We start from the raw sequence: 23,813 nt of genomic DNA on the forward strand, positions 1-23,813 counted from the left end.
TGAAATATTCAGTTTTATTAGGTAGTACATTTACTGTATATACCGTAACAAACAGTGGCATGGACTCAGAAAAAAACATGGTAAATATAGATTACAGACATGTCATCGGCTAAAATAACTACAACATTTGGCAAACTGGGATGGGCATGGTGGGTCCTCCTTACATTCTGAAAGGAGTGGGTGAGTCTGGTATGGGTGGGTGGGTGAGTTGGTATGCGGGTTGTCTCTTTCTTCATTATGTACACACTGCTGCACAGACAGCCACGACTTTTCTCTCACCTCTGCAAACACTCTAGACGAGATGAGAGAGCAAAGAAATAAGTGTTAGGTGGATTTATCATTTCTGACACATTAAACCCACAAACACACAAACTCACCTTGTAACATATAAGACCTGACTTCTGCTGTTCTGTTAAAAGCACTGGAGGAGAGATAATTAGGGAGGAAAGGGGGTTAAATGGGAGGAGGTGTGTGTGGATTTGTTTGAGGTTTGTGGGTTTGTGTATTCTCCATCGAGGATTTCCTGGCTTGGTTTCTGCCCTCATAGCCCATTCTCCCCTCTTTTCTGGGCCTGTTGACTCAGGGTAATGTGAAGAGTTTGGCTGTGTGTCAGATCATCTGGAGACATTTTTAGAAGCTGTGGAGTGCTGCGCTGACATCACCCCCTCACCCCGACCACCACCCATAGGCGCTCCCTGCTTAATCCCTCGTTTTCCCTCCTGAGAGGCGCTCCCATATATGGCTGTGCCTCACAGGACTGCATCTCAAATCTCTAACGGACTCCCCCGATGTGCCTACGTCATCTATATAGGCACAGTTTACACCCAGCATGAAAACAAGTCTCCTGTTATCTGATGGAAAGTGGATAGCTGTAAATACAGGTGTGAAGACATCCCAGTACATTAAAATCTGATCACTGGAGACACATCAGGGGGGCGTTCAGGCAGACATGAGAGCCTTTAACAGAATGGTGTGAACACACATGTCCATGACCGCAATGAAGGTCAATTACACGAGTGTGCATGTAGCAGAGCAACTGCATTCAGTCTATTCTATGCCGGGTACAATGGCTATCTTAGTGTTTATAAAATGGTGATTTTCTTTCAAATCCCATGAAGACTAAAACATAGAACAAGTATCAAAAGATGACATGGTCTTAAACTTTTGTTAAAAAATTATTAAATGCAGAAATAAGCGACACAGATACACTTAGTGATGTACTGTATTTCTCAACTTATTGACCACTAATAAAAGCCAGAAGTCCTTTACCACAACAAATCTGAACTTCATTATTTTCTGCACTGATACTAATTTTAAAATAACACTTTTTGGTGCAGATGTATGACATCTACATTGTGTTTATACAAAGAAAGGAAAAAAACACATCTGTTTGTAACTTTAACTCATCGTAGAGTGACTAATCTGACACACCAGATCGACTGCTTCATATCTCCATTGCATGGATATATTTCACATTCATCTGGGAAAGCTTTTATAGAAAGCGTTTGAGAAGGGCAGGACTTTAAAAAAAAATCTCAGAAGGAATGTAGTGTCTGTGACATTCATGACAAGGCAATCAGAGCAGCTAGACAACATGCAGAAGTACGCATGAGCTGACAGGCTACCGCTGGCGTAGTTATGAATGGAGATTCTCGGTGAATAAAATTCATACCTAGGCTAGCCAGGAGATGTGCAAAAATGTTTGTTCTGCAAAGACAAGCCTTTGGTGTGATTCTGAGTTCTTGCTTGAAAACAATATGTGGTCTAGTTAAACTTCCACTTTCTACAGATGCATCAGAGCAAAAAGTTACTGCGGCAGCAGCCATTGGATTCACCGGCAAACTCCATTGGTAACAATCGCAAACCCTTGCCGAAGCAGGTCGGGGCGGTGGAAGAGCAAAACATCTTTTCTGTCATGGAGACCTTTCAGCATAGGTCTTTGCTCTTGTTTTAATAAAGGAATCATGTCCAGTTCTGACAAAACCGCCGCTATGTTGTAGCTTCATCCGAGCTAATCACCTAACAGGAGGCAGACATTGCAAATGGCTAGCATAACCAAACCCTGTCCAGAGTGACCACATCGCTCTCCTCAAATGACGCTGATTGGTCCAAACAGTGTTTGGTTCGACAAAGACAATGTAGACTGGACCTTCTCAAGATGAATTTGCCTGATTACAGACATGGAGTCTGGCAAATCCATCAGCTTTGCAAGGTTAGAAATGTCGTGTACTTTTTCAGAAATCTTTAAGGATTTCACAGATTATTTTCTAACGTTCTCTTGGTTAAGGGCTGTTTTGAGCTGGCCTTAAGTCTAAAAGGGTTAAAATGATAATGTTTAATTTTCATGTATGTTGTAGTAATGACTGTTGTGCTGCTTCCTAAGTTTGCAGCTTTAGTGGGTCATATTTTTTCCTTTGTTTAGTTCTTCCCTGCTGCCCTAAAAATGTTAGTGTGTGCAGTGTTTTCAAGCAGAGTAGAAGTGATTTCCAGTTTACGTTCCAGTTTACTTTCCTAACATTTGGCATGGCTAAATGAAGCAAAATGTAAGTTAATTTGGTGCATAAATGTGTATTTACAAACACCAATACCCAACTTTACAACTGTATCAGAAGTATTTCCAATACTGGGAACAACTCTTGAATTAACCCAGTTATGGTGTGCTGAATCAGGCTGCAGAGTTACAGATTATGGGCAGTTAACTAGGCTGTAGAATGACAGAAGAGTCCTCAAATTTAAAGGCAGCTATAACATTAGGCTGTATGCCTTTTATTATGTTACACATTAATATTTTGTTAGTTACTTTTAAAAATATTGTACCCGACACTGGTGTCAGACACAATGAAATACAAATAAAAATCTGCTGCAACTCAGAAATATACCATTTAGTATATACCATACCAAATAAGCTATAACTTATGAAATATTGTAAATGGCTGCTTGCTCCTAAGTGTACAGCTGGGTTGTACAGTAGCAGTGTTAGGTATGTAGTTCTATAAAAAGAAGCTGAGGTATGTCCTTTACGGTGAGATAAAACCATTATGCTCCTCTCATTTAGTTTAACAACCTTCCAGCCATCCTGTGCATCTTTTCCAGTCATCTATCTCATCATTGTCACCTGATCAAATGTCTTTTTATTTTACTTTTGTCTTTCCTATTTCAGCCATCCACTCTCTCATTACTTTATTCTTTTTAAAACGCTTTAATAGGACTCCTCCTGTCAAAGCCTCTGTCACTCCTTAAAACTTAACACCTCTTGAGAACTTAAAAATATGAAACTCAAGTGTGGCTAGGTATACATAGATATACTAAAGCTGTAAAAACATCAAAATCGGTATTCCTGTTTGACTGACATTAATCTCGGCCACATTATCACATCCAAAAGAAGGGCTTACAACATACAAGATGTACAGAGGGGGAGGAAGCAGAGGGGCAGGGGGGTGAAGGAGAGAGGAGGGCAAGAGGGAAGGACAAATTAGTGTTAATTTGATCCTCTGCTCAGTATATGTGGGAGAAGTATCAGTCTGTAAAACGGTATTGATAAGTCCAATATAGCAGTTACTGTAAGTGTGAAAGCAGTGAATGAGCAGTGTTAATGTTATGTGTGGTTCTAACACTTGATTAAAGGGTATTTTATCTTGTAATAGTGATGAAATTTGTGTTGACAAGTTATAATGTTACAAGTTACAGTTACAGTTACAAGTGGCTTGCCTATGTCCAAACCTGAAAAAAAAAACAATTTGGATATTTCTCACAGACCCTTACCTCTAAAGCCTTGGGTGTTGGTTTATTTTCCCCTCTCATCTGGAATAATAATCTCTGTTGGGAGATGAGTGCAAAGCTTAATGATTATTTTTTCAAAGAAGTAAAGTCCTGGCTCTTTAATAAAGTTTAAAAGCCAGGTAAAGAGTAAGATTAGTTTAAAATAAAAATACTAAAAACAAGATCAAACAGCTAGCAGATCTAAGCGAGGTAACTTCATTATCATTACACACTTGTAGTTATTACCAGCTGCTACATATGGCTCAATATTAAACCTTAAAAAGTAGCACCCTTTTGGTGCAGATGGCCTAGCTGTTAAGTCATGCCCTATGTATGCATGCGGCATAGGTTCAAGTCTGGCCAGTGGCTCCTTTCCAGCATATCATTGCCCCTCTCTCTCATCCCTGTTTCTGGCTCTATGCACTGTACTCCTCTATCAATAAAGGCATAAAAAGCCCTGAAATAAATCAGAAGTGGCACCAACCCTCCATTTTGTTGCTGGAAAAAAACAAGTATTTATCTGAAGGTACATACGTTTGACCTCCAGCTTGCAGGACACAGTGGCTTCTCCCTGAGTGTTCTTGGCTCTGCAGGTATACACGCCTCCATCAAAGCTGCAGGGTTTACGGATCTCCAGGGAGCAGATGCCCTGGTTAGAGATCTGACGAAACTTGGGGTCATCACCAATGATCATTTGGTTCTTCAACCACTCAATCTTGGGCTGTGAGAAGAAGTAAGGAGATGCTTATAAATATATTCACACAGCAATATCTGGAGATGTCTGCACATCTTCCTAATGTAGTTTATCTCCTCCTCATATTGTAAACATTACTTTCTGTGTAGCTAAGGCTGCAAAAAGTACCAAAACCATGATCTAAAGCATCTGAAACTTGAAACGCAGAACACAGATACAGGCAGCAATAACTAAGAGCACATAAAAATAATATCTCAAATTATGTCTAATTATTATGTGACATTTTTCAAATAAGACACGTGAGTTCAAATAAGACACGTGAGCAATTGTTATGTGCACTTTCCAAGTGGTTCCTTGGGGGACTTAGACTTTCTTAGGTACAAATAGGCAGGGCCCTTAGGAAACAGAATTCATTTTATTTTTATTCATGGTGTGGTGCAATACAGCCTTTTTTAAATCATGTAAATCCACTTTCTGAAAAAACAAAAAAAAAAAATTACCTTTTTTGTGCTAATGTTAATGTGGATGAGAACATTGACTAATCCACTTGGAAAGTAATGTCAGACTTCATAGTTAAGCTATGATATGCACAAACTTCAGGATACCAGAGAACAAAAATGGAAGGAACGAAATAAAGGAAAAATAATGACACAAGAGAAAGAAAAAAAGGCGAACGTTGGCAAAAAGGGTTGAAAGTGCCAAAATGGGCTAGGTAAAGGGTTTAGAAAGACAAAATGGGGGAAGTATTTGGCAGGAGGGTGGTGAAAAGTGGTTAAAAAGTGGCAAAAAAACCCTAAAAAATGGCAAAAGTCCATTAAAGGCAAAATGGGCAGAAAATTATTAAAAGTCCTGAAAAATGGTCACAGAGTGGCAAAAAGGGGTTACAGTGGTCTTTTTTTTTTGAAGAAAGGAACAAAGCAGGGATATAACTGTTGTCATTTTAACATTACTGTTAACCTACGGGTCTCAGTGAGGCCCAAATGTGTCCTGCAGGGAAAGCAAAATGTTTTCATCGTAACATGAGGGAAGGAAGGGGATTGTTCTATTTTTGTTGAACTTATTTCTGTTGTTCGTCTGTCATATTTGACTCTGGCAGTGACTACAGTGTCCTTCAGTGTTGCTATCGTCAGCAAGCTGAGTCAAACTGGAGTGTAATGTTATATGTTACGCATAGTGAGAGTTATCTATGTTTATGTTTTTGGTATTTCAGAGTGAGGAAATTGCTCACTAAGTTTTATGAGCTTACCGTAGCAGCTGTTTCCATATTAAGATCTTTTGTACCCTCACCTTATTAACTTTCTGTCTTTTCTTTGCCATAATTCCCATTTAAATAAATCAACATGCTTTTGTTGATTCCTAAGTTGAGCATATGCTGCTTGAACTTCAAACATTACACCCATTATAAAAATACTATTAAACAGGAACACCTGGTGAAGTATTACATGTGTTTATTTACAATCTGGACTTGTAGGAAGAACGTGCTTGGCTAGTTTTCAGTGAGCTCAGAGCGTCTGTGCTGAGTGTGACAGCTTGGTAGAATAAGCGTAACTAGAGTTTTTCCTGACCTCAACAGGTATGTGCTATTCACGGTCTCAGTGACACTCTCTCTGGATTTCTGAGGGTCCAGCTTCATGCAGGGAGACTCTGGTTATTGGATTTCATCTCAGCTGATGCATTTCAGCACAAATTGTTTTAATTCTCCTGCACTGATGTGTGAGACACATTTAGCGGAGTTGCTACCTAAATAGATGGTTTTCTAATGAAGAGCTGATGAGCGAAGTTAGGATGTAAAGTTTGGGATTTTTAAAAGTATCGTCAGTTTCTGTTATCATCAGCAAATTAATTAATAAGATCAAAAGATTAATAAGAAGCAAAATAAGTTATGCAAAATGACTATTTTAAGTGACTTCAGCAGGTTTTAGTTAAATATTCTTTACGCTCTAAGTGTTATGTAGTTTGATATCTATATGCAGCCACCAGGATATAATGAAGAGAGTGAAGCATCTGGAGATATCTAATGTTCACGTCTAATTTTTACTCTTCCCTTGCTTAGTTTAACATCTACTTCATAAGGGTCAAAACAAGCACCATCCAATGTGTGTCTACCTCTTGCGCCCTCTCTAATAAAAGAGCAAGATGATGACGAAATTGAGGCACAGATTTCCCTCTTGGCTGTGGACCAGGTCACGTATATTTGAGCCTTTGGCAGTGAATGATGTCCCCTCTGATGTTACTGATGTTGTTGCAAACTGACACTGGCAAAAAAATGAAGCTGCTGCTGGTGCTGATTTTCATGGTAGACCTGCAGGTTTTATATTACACTCATAGCTGGTAGCTCTCTACACCAGAGTGACAAAATAAATGATCAAATGAGATTAGAGTTTGGATCGATGCATCACTGCAGGGGTCTGGGAAATCCATCAGTCATAGAAAGCATTGGATATTAAAAACTACGGCCTTGCATATCTTGATGTATTGCAATGCTGATTGGCCATTGGTTTAACCACTTTGGTCTGTAAAAAAATATCTCTTTTAGTTTTAGACACATTTTAGTAATTTCCACTCTTACCAGTTTTATTATAGCTTTAGCCCATGAAAAAATTTTATTCTAGTTTCAGTCAATAAATATTCCTTACATTTTTTTCTTAAGTTTTAGTCAAAACAATTAATGCTTTAACTTTCAAAGCATAGAGTAAGTTCAGGCAGGAAGACTATTTTTGTCTCATCTTCATTCATTAATTGTTACTCATTCATGTTTCTGCTGTTCTTCTTGCTCTCATGATCAGCTGATTATGGGTGGTGACTTAAGTCTAAACAAATCCTATTCTGCTACAACATCTCTCTTGATCAATCACTGTCATATTTCAAAACCTCTTCTCTCCTCCTACCAGTCACCTCTGTGCTACCTGATCAAGGTCCAGTTGAGCTCCTCTAAAGACCACCTTTAAAGTAGACCAGAACCAGAGTCAACATGCCCAAGAAGATTGCACTCCACTCATCAGGAATCTCCAATTTCAAGCCTTCTCAGCAGAAAACTCACCTCCTCACAAGTCCATCCACCACCACCAGCGTCTAGACTCCATCAGGGGGTATCCTATCCTGCTGTCGGCCTCCCTACACCCTTGAGTGATATAGACATCACGATGGAGTCTAATTTGCCAAAGACAGTGCACATTTCAATTTCCAAACTTTTAAAAATAAATAATTACTTTTTGTCTTACTTTTTGTCTGTTTTATCACCCTAGATCTATTTTTAGCTAGTCTGAATCTCACCTTCCTCATAGAAAAACTACTATTATCATTTTTAGTCCCAGTTTAGTCGATTAATCTGACATTGGTCAGACCAGGCTGACCTAGAGCCATAAAATATACACTCCTCTGCTACAAGACAGCACCATGTCGCTACAATCACCCTCCTCTTTTGATTGTCAGTGAGAAAGCAAGACAGTTGAAGAAATAAAATATCAGTTTGCTAATGCAACACAGTCCTCCACTGCTTGTGGCAGCCATATATTGTATAAAATGTTCTAATCTAAATTCGGTCTAATTAAGAAGCAGGCAAAGAGCTGGAGTTAAAGCAGGCTATCTTGGTTGCTGGAATGCTCCCTTTTAATTTATGTAGTACATGATTTGGCCAACATTTTCTAAAAGATAAAAACAACATAAAAAAAGCAACGGTTTAAGACCAGTAAGGCTGGCCACACACTACGCGATTTTAAGCCCAAATTGAGGCCAGATGTTCCTCCACTGATGATTGCCATGGACAAACGATAATCAGTCTGAATAATCCCCAAGTGTTTGTTGTCAGTTAATTTTATTGCTTCAAATCACATCATAGCCTCACAGACCTCAAATTTCAAATCCCAAACATCACCAATCCTAAAAAAAACACAAGGATTGCATCCAGATTCTTTTCCTTGTTTTGTTTTTTTCTGCAGCCATAATGCATGCCAGTTCAGCTTGTTGTGGACGGATAGCAGGCCGAGGATATCGATACTCATTCATGTTTGTTTTCCTCTGAAGTCATGTGATCACACAAGACCGTCGGCAGGTGTGTGCTCTTAGTGGTGTGGCCCTCTGGTCGAGTCGTCTGGTGTGTTCACTCGAGGAGCATAAGATGAACTATCTTTTTAAGTTTTCCTTATGTCTGTTTTTTGAATATTGTTCAAGGGGGTCGATACTTTTTCAATATTAAGCCCCCATAAACAGACAAAAAAGTAAATTAATTAAAAAAGCAACAGCCTCAGCATTAAGACTGACTGGCATATACAAAGTGTTGCAAGCATCCGTGGTGGATTGTTCTGGTATTTGAATTGGATGGAGGCTCTTAATGGTTGATCTAAAACAGCTTGACAACAGTATGGTCCAGGTCAAATCAGGATATTAAGCCAGTACATGAGCTCTTTCATTTTTTTGACTTTGCAAACATATCAGACAGAGATAAATACTCTCCCTTTTTCTTTCCTGTCCCATCTCGTTTCTTTAGGCGCCCCTGTGTGTGGATGTCAGCCACACTGATAACGGCGCTGCACTCATGACAGGTGACAGAAATAGGACCTTTTGTGATACAGTAACATCTCCACTTAGCCCAGAAAGGACAGCCAGCTATACTTCTTATCATTGTCTCTTTTTTGTCTCTCAGCTTATCCGCTCTCTACCATCTGCCTCTCAGCTCATCATGAAGTCTCGCTCTGTCTCTATAAATGACAACTCTTTATCAGAGTCAGCAGGATGGCTAATCACACTACATGCCATTCTGCTGGACATCCTCAGCAGGTCTCAATGGGACCGGACCCAGAGAGGGGACAGTGGCTCTGAGGTACTCACTATGACACACTTACAGGTGTGACATATTTTAGATAAAGAGATATAGAGCAAGAGAGAGAGGGTGGGTGATCAAGACAAAGTAATATTTTGATAAACTGTTAAATAAGACAAAGTGCATTTTTAATGTTTGTATTTGGATGTGATTATTTGGTTTGGTTTGGTTTGACCTTTCTACAACATAGAAATAAATTCTACAATTAGAATTTTGGAGATAATCAGTCAGATTTTTTTGTACAAGTTTAAGTTATTTGCTTGGATTTCCTTCAACATTTTCCTGATTTTTTCACAAATGAATTTGTTGACAAACTTCGGAGAATATCTTTGGAAATTTACCATAATTGTCCATGGAGTACAGCAGGAATTTATTTGCACATTTTTGTGAATATGATTAGAAATTTGGGGGAATTTGCTTGAAAATTTTCTGTAATTTTCAAGGATATTTTGTGAAAATTTTGTGTACATATTTAGGCTTTACCAGAAAATTTTACTGTAACATTTGGGGAGTTTTTGAGGACATTTTGTAATAGTTTTTAAAATCCATCCATTCTTCATTTTCTTTCACTTATCCAGTCCCAGATCCCCCCAGATGTCCCTCTCCCAGCAACATTTTTTTCCCAGGCCAGATGAGCAAGTTCTGGGTCTACCCTGGGGTCTCCTTCCAGTTGGACGCACCCCGATGGCCTCATCTGATTAGGATGCCTCCTGGAAGACCTCCTCAGGAAGGTGACCAGGAGGCATCCTAATCACATGACTTCATCATCCTACTCTAAGGAATCTCATTTCAACTGTTTGAACCCGCAGTCTCATTTTTTTGGTCATTACCTAGAGTTCATGACCATAGGTGAGGGTGGAACGAAGATAGACAGGTAAATTCAGAGTTTTGCCGTCTGGTTCTGCTCCCTCTTCACCACGATGGTATGGTACAACGTCTGCACTACTGCCTATGCTGCAAGAATCCACCTGTCAAACTCTGTTAACTGTGAACAAGACCCCGAGATACTTGTCTTTTTAAAGGATTTCATATAACTTTAATTTTCACAGACATATTTGGTAATGTCTATGAAATTTGGGGAATGTAGGTTTCGTTTATGTTTTGGGAATGTCATTATTCCAAAAGGAAAGTCCTCAGAATCTCTAGAACTTTTAGTGGAAATTCAGTTAATACTCAGCCATTCTTGTAGTTCAACATCATAAAAGGACTACACCGCACATCTCTAAATGACTGAGACATGTTTCTGACTGACAGAACAGCCAACACACTCAAAGCATATATAAAAAAACTATGTTGTCTTATGCCTGGTACAGTAAGATAAGCCTGTTGTACTCATATACAGACCAGATCAGATCATTTACAGATCAGATAAGTTCAAGATACAGATCATTTTTTGGTGAGAACTACTTCCTGTTCAAGGCTTAGCTTAGGTTTTAAACATATCAGGTCCTACTGATCCCAAATAAGAGGGAGAAACTAAAAATGCATTAGAAACAACAGCTCAGGTCTCAAGAGGTTAAAGTGATGTGAAGCATAGTCATGAGTGAGTGAAATGCGACACTGAAAGATTAACCCGAGGCAGTAGATTTACATGTACGGGGGTCAAACATGGGTTAAGTACACATTCAGGGTATGACAGTCTCGTGTATGAAGGAGGTGTCCAATGCTTCTTTTTCCATGGTCCCCTGCAGCTAATCGCTGGGTATATTTTCACACAGCTGTTGTGGGTACACTGTACACAGCAGATGAAATGGACGTAGAACTTGGGGACAGGCACTGAAAACTCATGAATGCGCCCTTATTCTGAACTTAGAGCGTAAATCAGGATTCTCAGACACAGACATCTTTTCTAACGCTAAATTCTGGCATTCGCATTGTTTAACAAACTCAGGTTCTTCCAGGACAAACAGGCATGCATTGTGCAGCCTGAGCTGCCATCCTGTTTGATTTATCTCAGCTGCACTAGCCCAGTGTGTGCACTCTGTCCAAACTGTCCTTGACATCTCTCACCAAGGACAGCTAATCAACTGCATTTCCACCATCTGCGTCAGCCAGACAACTGTAAAGATATGTTTAACCAGAGCAGCGGCCGCCAAGAAAAGTGAGAGACATACTGAAACTCCACACAGACATGCCAGTGTAAGCCCTGCCCCTGTTTCTCTACAGGGGGTCTTTATAGGGGTGACACTGATACTCCATTTGAAGTGGTAAACCGCACTCAGACACTCAGAAAATTTATCTGGGATTCTTGATATGAAATGTCTTATTATGGAATCACAAATGTTGAATCAAGATGATGGAATTTCACTTCCTATGATAAGAAAAGAATCTAAAATCTTCCAGATGTTCTCAGCCCTTTGATTTTGTTTAAGTTTGGTGCATTAAACGGCAAAACAGAGACTACAAAACATGCTGGTGATATCAGTTTTCAGCTAAGCTACACCAAAGATAACACAGATAGCCCATCTCACCTTGGGGGATCCACGGACAGAACACAGCAGCTTGGTGGTGTATCCCACAGTGGCAGCCCGGTCGCTGAGTTGTGTGGTGAACTTGGGGGCCTCGCTGAAGTCATGCTCTGGGTATTCAGGAGGCTTGTAGACAATGCCTGTGAAGAAATTATTATAATATTAACAGCACATCAGTTGACAACCAGCCATCCCACCAACATGGGCAAACTCATCTAAACCCATGGGTGTTAATATGAATGATCATGGATAAAAAGACCAAGTTTGTAATCTAAAACCTCCTAAAGTCATTCAGTGGAGTTAAGGTTAAGGGCGGGTCCTGTCTTTGTTTATCTTGCTCTGTGCACAAGGACACAGCTTGTTTTCAAATCACCTTCTCCAAAATGTTCTGCCAAAGTCACAGGTAGCTAAACTGCTAAAATCAAATCATGTTGATCAAGGAAACAGTTCACTGGAGAAGATTAGTGTAAAGCCGTGCTCATCAACTTGTGCTCAGTGGGTGTTCTTTTAAATACGCTTTCTCAGTCAATCCCAAGTGATAAAACATATTTTCGAAGTATTTAAACCCTTTACTCAGTGCTTTGAGCACCAATGGCAGCAGTTTCAGCCTCTTTTTTTTAATATGATACAACAAGTATCATATTCAGACAGTCTCCCAGTTCCTGCTGCTGAAAAACACACCCCACAGCATGATGCTGCCACCACTATGCGTCACTGCTGACAGGTGATGAGTGGTGCCTGGGTTCCTCCAAATATAATGTTTAGAATTGAGGCCAAACAGTTCAGTTTTGGGTTTATCTTGCTTTTTCCAGTCTGAGAGTCATATATTTGACAATACCAAAGATGGACTTCAATCAAGGTCTAGAAACATCACAGAAATGGTCAAGAGAAATGGAGGAAACCTGAGCTATGACCAACGTGGTGGGTAAAAGCAGCAAGAATACATCCAAAGGCTGACTGACATTTGTGTCCATAAAAATACTGTATAAACACCTTGCACATAAACATGTGCACACATCTACACTCATAGCCATAGCAGCATCTGTTCTGCCAGTTGTCTTAATGTTGTCAGAGCCTCTTAAATGTATTTGAGTAGGAGCTGAGCACTGGCCAAGAGAGCTACCCACGTATGTTTTTAAAGCAGTGCCAGGGCGGTTTCCACTCCTCAAGTCTTCACTTCCAACACCCACTCAACACACGATAACAAGACCCACAGACTTCCTGCAGCTGATTAAGTACCCACTTGTACCTCAGCCATGCCCCTAAACGCCTAGGGGAGTTAAGAAAAGAGTCAGGGAGGTCACCTGTCTTCTGGATGGTGGCCACATCCTTGGTGATAGCACAGCTCTCACTGATGCCCACCTGGTTCTCTGAAAACACTCTAAAGGAGTATGAGTTTCCCATGATGAGGTCTGAGACGGTGGCAGTGAGTCTGTGGTAGTGGTCCAACACTGTGAACCATTCCTGCAGGAAGACACACAGCACACATAGACTGTTTTACATATATTTGACACTTCAATGGATATTATCAGTAAAGTTTTAACCAGTGATGCCATGGTATTCTTCTTCGCTTATCACTTTTATTGTGTTATTCCTTATGTCTGTACTGCAATGTATTACTATTATCCCTATTTCTATCAGAACTTGTGCAATTTGGGTAACGTGCAACTTATGTTTTCTGTGGGGTTTTTAGCCCTGTGTTGGAAAATGAATCTAAGTTCAAGACAAATCTCCCCATGGGACAATAAATCGTATCGTATCGTATCGTATCGTACTCACGATACATGATATATTGGTACGATATCGGTATCGGCAGATATCTCATAATGATGACGTACTATTTAATAATTTTGATTTTTTTCAAAGAATTGTTTAATTTTCACATTTTTTTCTATTTTAAGTGGTGTAAATGGGCTTCCATATAAAGGAGATAAAAGGTTAGATTAAAAAATGCATCTCTCTTCGGTGGCAGGAGGACTTCTCCTATATAAGAGGGGAACTTCACTCATGGTGCAAAAGTGTCTAATGCTCTAAGGCATTCTGGAAAACTCTGCAGCTGAAGGGATGATTGTCAAATAATTTGAGTACAATTTCCATTCTTTTTCTTTGATGCTTGTGTGACTTCCAATGATTTGATCGGGCCACAAGATCTTTCCGTTTCTCTAGTGTTCTGTATTTCATATGGTAAGACATCACACTTATTGTTCTGGCTGATTCTATCCTTTAGTGTACTTGTAGCTGTCTTAGTTTTATATTAGGACTATATATGTTTTAAGTTGAACCTTTTTAGACTAAGGACACTAACCTGGGACTGGTTGGCATGTAGCCTGTAAGTTTCTGATGTTAGTAGATTATTCTGAGTGAAAAAACAGGGAGCAACAGGCTAAAAGTCACAACTATCTACGCCTTTACAATACCGCCCATCACCCTTTGCAAAACACCAGCTGCATGATTCAGCGTCCATTCAGTGAGGCCCTAAAGATGGCTCTTTCTCTTTCTAAAGAAATATGGACAAATTCATAAAGTGCAGTTTAAGAGAGGTAGCCTCACTTTCATAAAAAGCGTCTTAATCTTTCTTTTAAAGATTATTTTTTGCCTTTACTTTTTGTGGGAAATATGAGGAGAGAGAGTGGGGGAAGAAATGCACCAAACATGCCATTAGACTGGGATCCGATCTTGCAACCAGCGTGCTGACAACTATAGCCTCTGTATAAGGATGCCTGCTCTACCCCCTAAGCCAAACTGGCACCCAAAAGTGTGTCTTACTTGCAGGGCGCTTTTAGGATGCCCAAAGGGGCACAAACTAAAACCTTTCTAAGTATCTCCAGCCTGTAAACTCTCCTGAACCAGGCGTATGGGTGCCATTTCAAATAACTGAATGTGATTGGTTGGACGTATGTGCACATCAGCATCTCACATACCCCGGTCTTCCTGTCAGCCTTCTGCACAGTGTATCCTGTGATCTCTGTGTTGCCGTTATCTTTGGGAGCGGTCCACTCCAGAGCAGCGTTAAAGCCCCAGGTGTCCACCAGCTTCACACTGGTAGGAGGGCCGGGCAGCTCTGAGGAGACACATCATTAGTGTAAAGACATACACCTTTAACTAGTCTGACCATCAAAGCACCTAATGCCCCCCCTCCCTGCCCTTTAAGATCACAGGTGAACAGTTTATTTGTTAGGTAATGTGTCTGATGTTTGTCTGCACATTTTAACAGCAACAGCTGAAGGCTGGGTCAAACACTCTGGGGTCAAAGGTCGGCCTTGTTAGAGGTGCGATGGTTATGTATTTGTGCTTTGTATTTCTGTCGTTGCATGTCAGCAGTCTGAGAATCAAGTGTGAATGGGAGTCCATGTGTGATTAAATGTAAACACATGTGACCCACCCACGATCTGGAGCGTGAGAGTGGCTTTGTCTTCAAAGCTGTCCACTTTCACTGACATCTCATAAACACCAGAGTCCTCCCTTTGAGCCGTGCGGATGAACATGATGCTGTCTTTGTCGCTGTTCCTGATGTTGACCCGCTTCATGTCGAGAGGCTGACCATCCTTCAGCCAGGACACCACAGGTTTGGGTTTTCCCTGAAAATGCAAAGCATGTGAGGATTTTTGTGCAAACTGCTTCGGTTTTCATGTGCCAAATTGATTTGTGTTTACCAAAAAGGGGATAACCAGGTTGATCTGATCTCCAACTTGCTTGACAATTTGAGCTCTGAGGTTGCGTGGCATGCGGATCTTAGGACGGTCTGAAAAACAGGAACAGACGTGTTTAATTTTCAGCCTTTTACATCATCTGTTTGCTATTTTTATTGGCTGATCTGTTGCAGAACTTGGATGCCTAACTAGCAGTACAAGCTACTGGTGTACAGCATACAAAGTGTGCAAAGGGCACGTCCAATTTGGGGTCATGTTCGCCTGAAACGTCAGCTCAACCAGACCTCCTGTAAATAGACCAGCTACTGCTGGAGGAGTCTGACCAGACAACATGACTGAATGAGCTAAAATTAACACTAAACATAGTCCAGTGATTTAAACTTGAGAAACAGGCATTTTCATGGTGCTGAGGGTAGCAGAAAGATCAGAAAATGTGCTGTTCTTGAAAAACATGAACAAGGAGATAGGAGATGAAACATGAGGAATGTTGCGTGTGAGAGGAAAAGACGTCTGGTATCTGGGTAGAGACAGTCTAAAGAGGAAGACCCTATGTCCTGAAGCTCTTAAAAATAGCTTTGGTGATGAGACAGTAGGATATAAACCAACACGTGTTCCCTCTTGTCATGCACAAAGGAGCAGCAGGAGGATGTCATCACTTTCAGCTTTGGCCAGAGTGGTCAAACATCGCATCTCCAAACACTAGAAACTGCAAATTGCAGACATCTAGATCTAGAGCCTGATAACTGCTGAGGTCCCTGCTGTGAATAAAATTATCTGGATGAAATTTCACTGTGGTTTGAGCTTTATGAGAGATCTACTGAGCCTCAGAGCTGGATGGTCATGTTTGGGATGGGTGCTAAGTATCAGGAACAGCATCTCTAGCATGTTTGTGCATCAGCAGCAAATGCCTGAAAAGCTCAGTGGGCTTACGGGAAACAAGAAACGACCAAACTGATACCCTCATCATGACCTCTGTTCCTCCTCATCCAATAAAAATAACCCCACTAACCTTCCTGTCCATCTTTTTGTAGGATTGTCAGGATACCAGAATTTAAACTTTCATGTGATACAAATAAAAAATCTAATTTTACTGACACCACAGCAACAAAAGTAGAGGCCTTTCCACACTCAACATTCTCAATGCATTTTATAGAATTTAGACATTAATTTGCCTGCATCTGTCTTATGAAATGAGTTTAGTTCCTGTCCTTTTCAGTAGAACTGATCATTAACATAACAGAGATTGTGTCATTTTTAGATAAAAAAGAGGAGAGAAGGAGAGTATCTGGCTGCCTAAAGCATCATCCCCATGAGGATCAGTTCTGCATCCAGATTTGGCTCAAACTCTAATCCCTGCTAATCAGCACACTTCCCAGCAATGCCCGGATGTGTTGCTAACATTACAGCATCCAGCAGGCAGCGAGTCATCCTGCTCTCCCTGTCTTTGTCTCTGGATAAAGTGTCTTTGTGGGGGGCTGTCAGCATATGTAGGACAGCATGTCTTTATCAGTGCATAAATGGGTGTCTGGTCAGGACACACAGCTGAATTTACCACCCAGAATTCATCAATTAGGCTCTTGTTTCACTCCCCTCATTTGACCAGCAGATCTAATTGCATAACTTGCATTTCTCTGCTAAAGTTTCCTGTTTGTCCGCCGAGGTTTGAACCCCAACCAGGAAATGCGCTCAGAGACGGTAAGCTGTGCTGCTGAAAGTGGATAAGTGGGGCATGTCGGCTCAGGTCGACACCCCATCAATGTGAGTCAGGGCTGATGGAAATTCGGGGCTCTAGTAACAAAACAAACATCACTTCAGCTGAGCGGGAAAGATCCAAAAGTGCCACTTAAAGACATTGGGTTGTTAATATTTTTTATTTTTGCTAATTTGAGGACATTTTTTTAATATAATTTAACAAAAAAAAGATTGAGAATCTGTGAAGCCAAGAGCAAATACTGAATTTAAACCTTAATAGTCCATGATCATACCGGCATGACATCATTACGTGCTTTTTTTGTCACATGATAGCATGCAAACAAAGGCAAATTTTGCATTGCAATCACCTTGTGTGGGAAGTGTGATTCTTAAGCTCTCTTACAGTTTCTGTTTCCTGTCAACAGGTCCATACTGTACAGTGCTGGCACTGGTAAAATGTTCATTATTTCAGCATTTTTTTCAAAAGGAAAAAACTCCATATATTTTTTCTATCTGCAAATCACTCATTCCATAAAAATGCAGTCCATGTTATCTTGTTCCAATCAATTGTGCTCATAAATATTTTACAGTGGGACAGCTAAAAATGGAAAAACACACATGTACAGTATATAATTGTATTTTTCTGCATTTGGCTTGATTTTGGCTCACTTATACATCTTTTTTTTTGTTTAATTTGCACTGTTTGGGAATCCTTCACAGTCTTGGAATACAAAACATGCAATACTAAAATTATTTTAAACTCAGGCCTTTAGAGATATATATATATATATATATATATATATATATATATATATATATATATATATATATATGTATTCCTTGTATTTAAAGGAGGATAATTGTAGAGCAGCACTGGATATCTACAAAACAAAACATCTACAAAGACAAAGTAGGAAAACTGTCAAGTGTTGATAGCTAGAATTGAATGTTTATGAAACTGTTGTGACGTTCAGTCAAAAAGTTACAGTTTTAAATGAAAGTTTTTCCAATTCTTAGGCTGTTACATTCAGCTTTTTTTAAAGCCATAGTTAGTTTAATTAAACTTCATTAACCTCAATTTATAGAGACAACTGAGGTTCAAACCACAGTCAGGAGAGAGATGCAGGTTTGACGCTAACAATCAGAAACAGCCATCTGTTCTTAGTATTAGAGTGAATGTCAAAACAAATCATGAAGTGAAAGACTTTAGGAGGAATCATACCTTTCAGATCAGAATGCAACACTTCATTCAGAGAAATGTTTGAAATGTAACAGTGTTTGGTTTGGATAAATACAAATATTACAAGCTGTGTCCTACAACAGTCAGAAAGCATCTTGGCTACAGTTCTGGTGTTCCTTCTATTTTCAACCTAATGTGGCCGTCATTTTAACGTGCAGTGCACATGCCATCTTTATTTCCGATTTTAGCTTAAGTTTCTTGTATTTTGAGCACACACCAATAAATTCTGTTTTTTTTTTTCAAAAAAAAAAATGCTTTTGCAAAATATGTCATAGATTTACATATATTTTCTATATGTCCTTTCATTGTCCCTGCTGCTATTTTGTCTGATATTCTGTTGTTCATGTGAGTGAAGCGTGTTTAAAATAACTGATTTTGATAAGAGCAAAAGAGCTTTTTTATGATAATTAGGTATTTTTCAATGTGAAGTTCAGATCTCTTGTGGTCCTTCAGGATACAGTCAGAAGTAGCTTCAGTCCAAAGATTGTTTCTGTATATTCATATTTTCATTAATTTGAACTTTTTTAAAGCTTATTTTTGGGCTTGTTGTGTCTTTCCAACAGGACAGCCGAAGAATGACAGGAAATATGTGGGGAGAGAGTAGGGGGACATATGCACCAAACACTACCAGGATCAGGATTTGACCCTGCGACCGGTCTGTCAAGGACTGTAGCACATGGGCGCCTGCTCTAACCACCTAGGCTGAATTGGCACCCTGTTTCTATTTATTTAATGAATTGAAATGGAAGTTTAAATAGCTGAAGCACGTGACTTGCTTATTTTCTAATCTGTCAATCCTTCACTAATGTCTGAAGAAGTGAGTACGTGTTAGTGAAAGAAAGATTTACAGCCAATGAAAGGTCTTGTCAGCACCTGTGGGATTTATGCACACACATCTGTGCAGTCCGTCTGAGGCCACAACACTTAATACCTCCAGGGTTGCAACATGAGTATTTTAAGGATAGGTCATAAGTTACAACCATCAGAGAGCTCCTGATAAAGAGCTTGGAGACAAGACATTTTTAAAGCTGTCTTTAAAAACACCAGAGAAAACCTCAAATATGTTTAGTATTATTTCATTTTAGACTCAAGGATTTGACACTTTTTTGACCATTAAGCTTCTTAGGTACATTCTCAAAGTTTTTATCTGTTATTTTTGAAGTTCTCCTTTTAAACACACGAGTGTAAGTGGTCTGTAGCGCAGACTGGAAACTGACATTGGCCGCTACTCACCGACAATTTCTCGGATTGGCACCGGCTCAGCCAGTGTACCAGGTTCACTGCGGCCACCGGGGTTTACAGCCACAACACGCACACGAAGCAGGTCGCCGGCCGTCAGATTCTTTATGCAGAAGCGGTTAGCTGGGGTGAGTTCCTCCTGAGCTGTGACCCAGTCTGTAGCTGGAGCATAAAAAAACAAAACAAGGGGATGTGTTAGAATGTAATTCTCACTTTTTTCCTGATAGCTCATTCAGGCTGCATCTCATTTTTTTTCCTGAGACTTCTCTGCTGAATTGAGTGTAAAAGATCTCTTAATGGGACATGTTAAGTGGTTTATCGCCTGCCGACACACGTTTACAAACAACCTGCCCATAAAAAGTACACTTTGGCCGTCACCGTGAAACCTCAGAGGGCTCGCTGTCATCTGAGCAAACAAGCGCTTCTAAAAGTGGTGTGAGGAGATACAGTGACAGCCGGGGAAATGCTGCCTGCCGTATACGGCCTGGACACTGCTATGAGTCTATCTGCCCTCTGACACTCTGGGGACAGGTGCAGCCTCTCTCTCACACAGACTTACTTCCATCCTTGCAGTACTCAATGGTGTATCCGTCAAGGCCTGAGTCTCCGATGGTCTCGGGGGTCTTCCATTTGATGGTGAGGCTGGAGTCATTCACGTCCTCTACAGACACCTCCAGAGGAGCGCTGGTGGGCACTGAGGGAGATTCAGACAGGTTAATCAAGGACAGACAACAGCAAGACGAGCTGAGAGGATACTGAGCATACACACATTTGAAGTGACAACATCATCTTCATTTTTCTACATAATTACACACCAGACAGCAAACAAGAAGTACTTCCTTTATCGATTCAATTCAGATTATGGTTTTAAATATAGATCCATCATTTTAAAATTGTAAAACATTTAAATCACAAGTTTTTACGGCTCAAGGTGATGCCATCAATGTCTTGAATTGTCCAATTCAACATCCAAAACATTACTCAAAATATAAAGAATAACCAAAAAGGGAACTGGATTTGTTTTGACTTATTAAAGACATTTGCCCACTCAGCCAATAGTAATTTTTCTTTTTACGTAAAATCACATAAAGGGATACCACATAATGAAAGCAAGAATAGTACAGCTAATTTTCTCTCTAGATTTGATTAATTATTATCATTATTCTGGTTTCATTTTTAAGGTTTCCTCTCAACCTTACAATAAGTTACTACCTGAAGTATTCTAGCATCAATATCTGTCCATAACTTTTTGAGTTATGTTGCTAACAAACGAACAAATGAACAAACGAAGTAACACACCCAATCACATAACCTCTTTGGCGGAGGTAATTAATTTAAATGGTGAAAATTTTCAGTAATTTTGGTCATGATCCCTTATTGAAGATTAGGAGTTGGGACCTGAGATTAGCCTAGCTGAGAACCACAGATGTAAAGGGATGTCAGCATGGTGGATCAGCGGTAGAGAAAGTTGTCTCTAAACTAGAAGGTCGGGGTTTGACCTCAAACTCTTTCATCTGCATGTCAATCTGTCCTCGAGCCAGATATTCAACCTTAATATTTAAGCAGAATATTTCACCTAATCAGTGATGTGAATCCATATGAATGAGACTAGTAAATGCTGATGGGCACTTTACAAAAAGTAAAGTGCTATTCACGCTCAAGTAAATTTACTGTTTGGGTGTTAAAAACAAATACCTTCAGGGAAAATAGGTATTATTTCTATCAGTGCACGTAAAAGCAATGTAAACACTGACTAAACAGCCTTTTTCAAAGTTTTACACAGCAAATATTCTCAATATGAGGTCAGTTTCACTGTAAAAAGAAGCAGAGTGAGTTTTTTCCGTTAAAAATCTGACTTACATATGTATGTATGGGGCAAAATCAGCAAAGGGAAAATAGGGATCATTTTGTCCACAGGGGGTGCCAAAATCAATACAACAAAAGTTCCTCTCAGGAGCTTTAAATAACATTTTAAAGACTGTCAATTATTTTCCATTCTCAGCTCTAAAAGTGAAACTCTTTTCTGTCACACACAACAATAAACTGGAAAAAAGAAAGGAGTAAAACTTTGATTGGGTTTCAGCGCAGCTAAATGAAGAGCGTACTGTGGGTATTACCTGCAGGAGGTGGGGGCGTGGGGGCCTTTGGTGGCTCTTCAACTACAGCAGGCTCAGCTGGAGCAGCTAGCATCAAACAAGCAGTAGGTTAATGTCAGTTTTAGAAACAAACACCAGCAATGAGGACCTGATTAACACCCAGAGCTTCTTCCCATATAGTTTTGATGATCCCTGTGGAAATTCAACGTCCTCAGGGCTGGGAAAGCATGATGAATAGCTCTTGTCACATGAGGTGTTTAATAAAGCATTATCACTGCTTGCCATTCATTTAGGTGTTTTTGCAGTATGTTGATGTCTGTATGGTGGCTTCTGTTTACCATCTGCAGGAGTTTCCGCAGGTCCTGCAGCATCTGCAGCTTCTGCAGCTCCTGCAGCATCTGCAGCTTCTGTAGCTGGAGCAGCGGCACCGTCTTCAGCAGCGGGAGCAGCAGCTTGCATTAAAATGCCATTAGGAAAGCTAATTAGTGGTTTACATTATAGTTTTAATCATGCAGGGTTTCAAGCTAATTAGTAAGGAAATAATCCAGTGAAGCAAGCAGCAGGACAAGGCAGGGTGGGGAGCTTGTAGTCACAGCAACAAAAACAGTGTTTTTATACCACAAAAACTGTTTCATGAATATGTTTCTAGATATTTACGCATAAATACCAAACAAGTCCCACTACAAAGTAAAAACACAAGGCCTAATACAAAGATAAAGCTTTCATGAAAGCTTAAAAAGGAGAAAAATGACTACATATGGATCAGGAGACAAACACATATACAGTAACTGTTGTGCACAGAGGGACACGAACACACACATCGTGCTCTGCATGTTGGACGTCTGTAGTGTGTTTACCCTCAGCAGGAGCTGCAGTGTCACCTCCCTCCTCAGCGGGTGTCTCATCAGCTGAAGTTAGGGGTTACATGTTTAGGTTAGCGGACAAAGACAACAGCAGTCACTCAAATAAACCCACCACTGATGCACTTTACCACCAGAAATATGATGAACACTAATTTGTGCAGACAGAGTATAAGAGGCTGTGTTCATCAGGTCCTTGGTGGTGATGTACAAATCATGGTGGGTCCAAATTTTTTAATCATGTAAGCCCCATGCAACTTTAATACTCCTTGTTATATTACACATTTTTCAACCAGGGAATTTTTATTTAACTTAAGAAAAAGTATTGCCAAGGTAAATTAATTCATAAAATTTGGATTAACCAAGAGAAGCAGGTGTATTAGATCTTATCCAGATTATGATGCATCTACACAATTCAGACCTTGAATTTGAAAGAATATATTGTCACACTTCACTGGATATTAGAGGCTTTACCCTTAATACAGTTACATTTTCCACAAATACAAAAAAACTTCAAGTTTAATTTACTGGGTACATGCAAAGAAATGAGTGAAAAGAGAAGGGTTAGCTTATTATTAAAAGTTGATTCATTTTTGGATTATTAAGTGTGGTTCTACAAAACCAATGCAATACACAGAGAGATTTCTGAGTTATTTGCCTTTACTTATATGAATAAATGGGCAACATAATATAGTTTAATATCGCACGGTCCAAAAATTCAATCAATTGCACTCTCAAGCTCGGCTTTGTGTTAATTTTAGGTAGTTTGCGTAGGCCTGCAAAAAAAAAAAGCCTAATAATAAAATAAATATGAAAAATAAATATAAATCCAAAATTATTTTTCCTTGTGAAAGCAGCGGCTTTTTTTCCGTTTCTGTAACCCCTCACATAGCTCCCTAGCCTGAGGTGTATCGACTCCTAGCGGTACCTGGAGGGCTCCCTTCGGCCGCTGCGGCTGGAGCCGCCTCGGCCGGTGCCCCCTCAGCGGGAGCGGCTGCCTCCGCAGGTGCAGCTTCCGCGGATGGCGCCTCTGCAGGTGGGGCTTCGGCAGGTGGAACCTCCACGGGAACAGGCTCAGGTGCCTTTTCGGCAGCCTTCTTAGCTGGGGACTTCTTGATTGGGGCTGGTTTGCCTGGCATCGTGCTGACAGACGGCCAGTCTTCTAAATGAAAGAGCCATGAGGGTTTTAGGTAATATATATAGTCGAGGACGATGGCGGGGTTGTCAACAACTCCACCCATCCACTGATGACCCCCAACCCACTTTAGCGACACAAGTTTTAACCTACGCTGGTTT

General features: G+C 40.1%; 1 protein-coding gene across 6 annotated transcripts; it reads right to left on the reverse strand.

Annotated features, from left to right (window-relative positions):
- Window positions 1-23,668, reverse strand: mybpha (myosin binding protein Ha). Of its 6 annotated transcripts, XR_005992620.1 has the most exons (15): window positions 23,446-23,668; window positions 22,515-22,565; window positions 21,996-22,109; window positions 21,679-21,744; window positions 20,121-20,255; window positions 19,556-19,723; window positions 15,394-15,482; window positions 15,123-15,318; window positions 14,662-14,801; window positions 13,045-13,204; window positions 11,744-11,880; window positions 4,294-4,480; window positions 3,763-3,816; window positions 378-421; window positions 1-292 (listed from the first exon to the last, which is right to left on the reverse strand). XR_005992620.1 is itself a non-coding variant. In XM_041800276.1 (14 exons), exons 1-13 carry the CDS (start codon window positions 23,654-23,656, stop codon window positions 3,785-3,787), a joined length of 1,686 nt encoding a protein of 561 aa, XP_041656210.1. In that variant the 5' UTR covers window positions 23,657-23,668; the 3' UTR covers window positions 1-292; window positions 3,763-3,784. The 6 variants fall into 6 exon arrangements, 5 of the variants coding, with proteins under 5 accessions (XP_041656210.1, XP_041656211.1, XP_041656212.1 ...); XM_041800276.1 differs by lacking the exon at window positions 378-421; XM_041800277.1 differs by lacking the exons at window positions 378-421; window positions 21,996-22,109.
- Window positions 23,669-23,813: the final 145 nt, after the last annotated feature.

This window comes from Cheilinus undulatus, linkage group 11, assembly GCF_018320785.1.
Source record: "Cheilinus undulatus linkage group 11, ASM1832078v1, whole genome shotgun sequence".
Taxonomy (NCBI): Eukaryota; Metazoa; Chordata; class Actinopteri; order Labriformes; family Labridae; genus Cheilinus; species Cheilinus undulatus.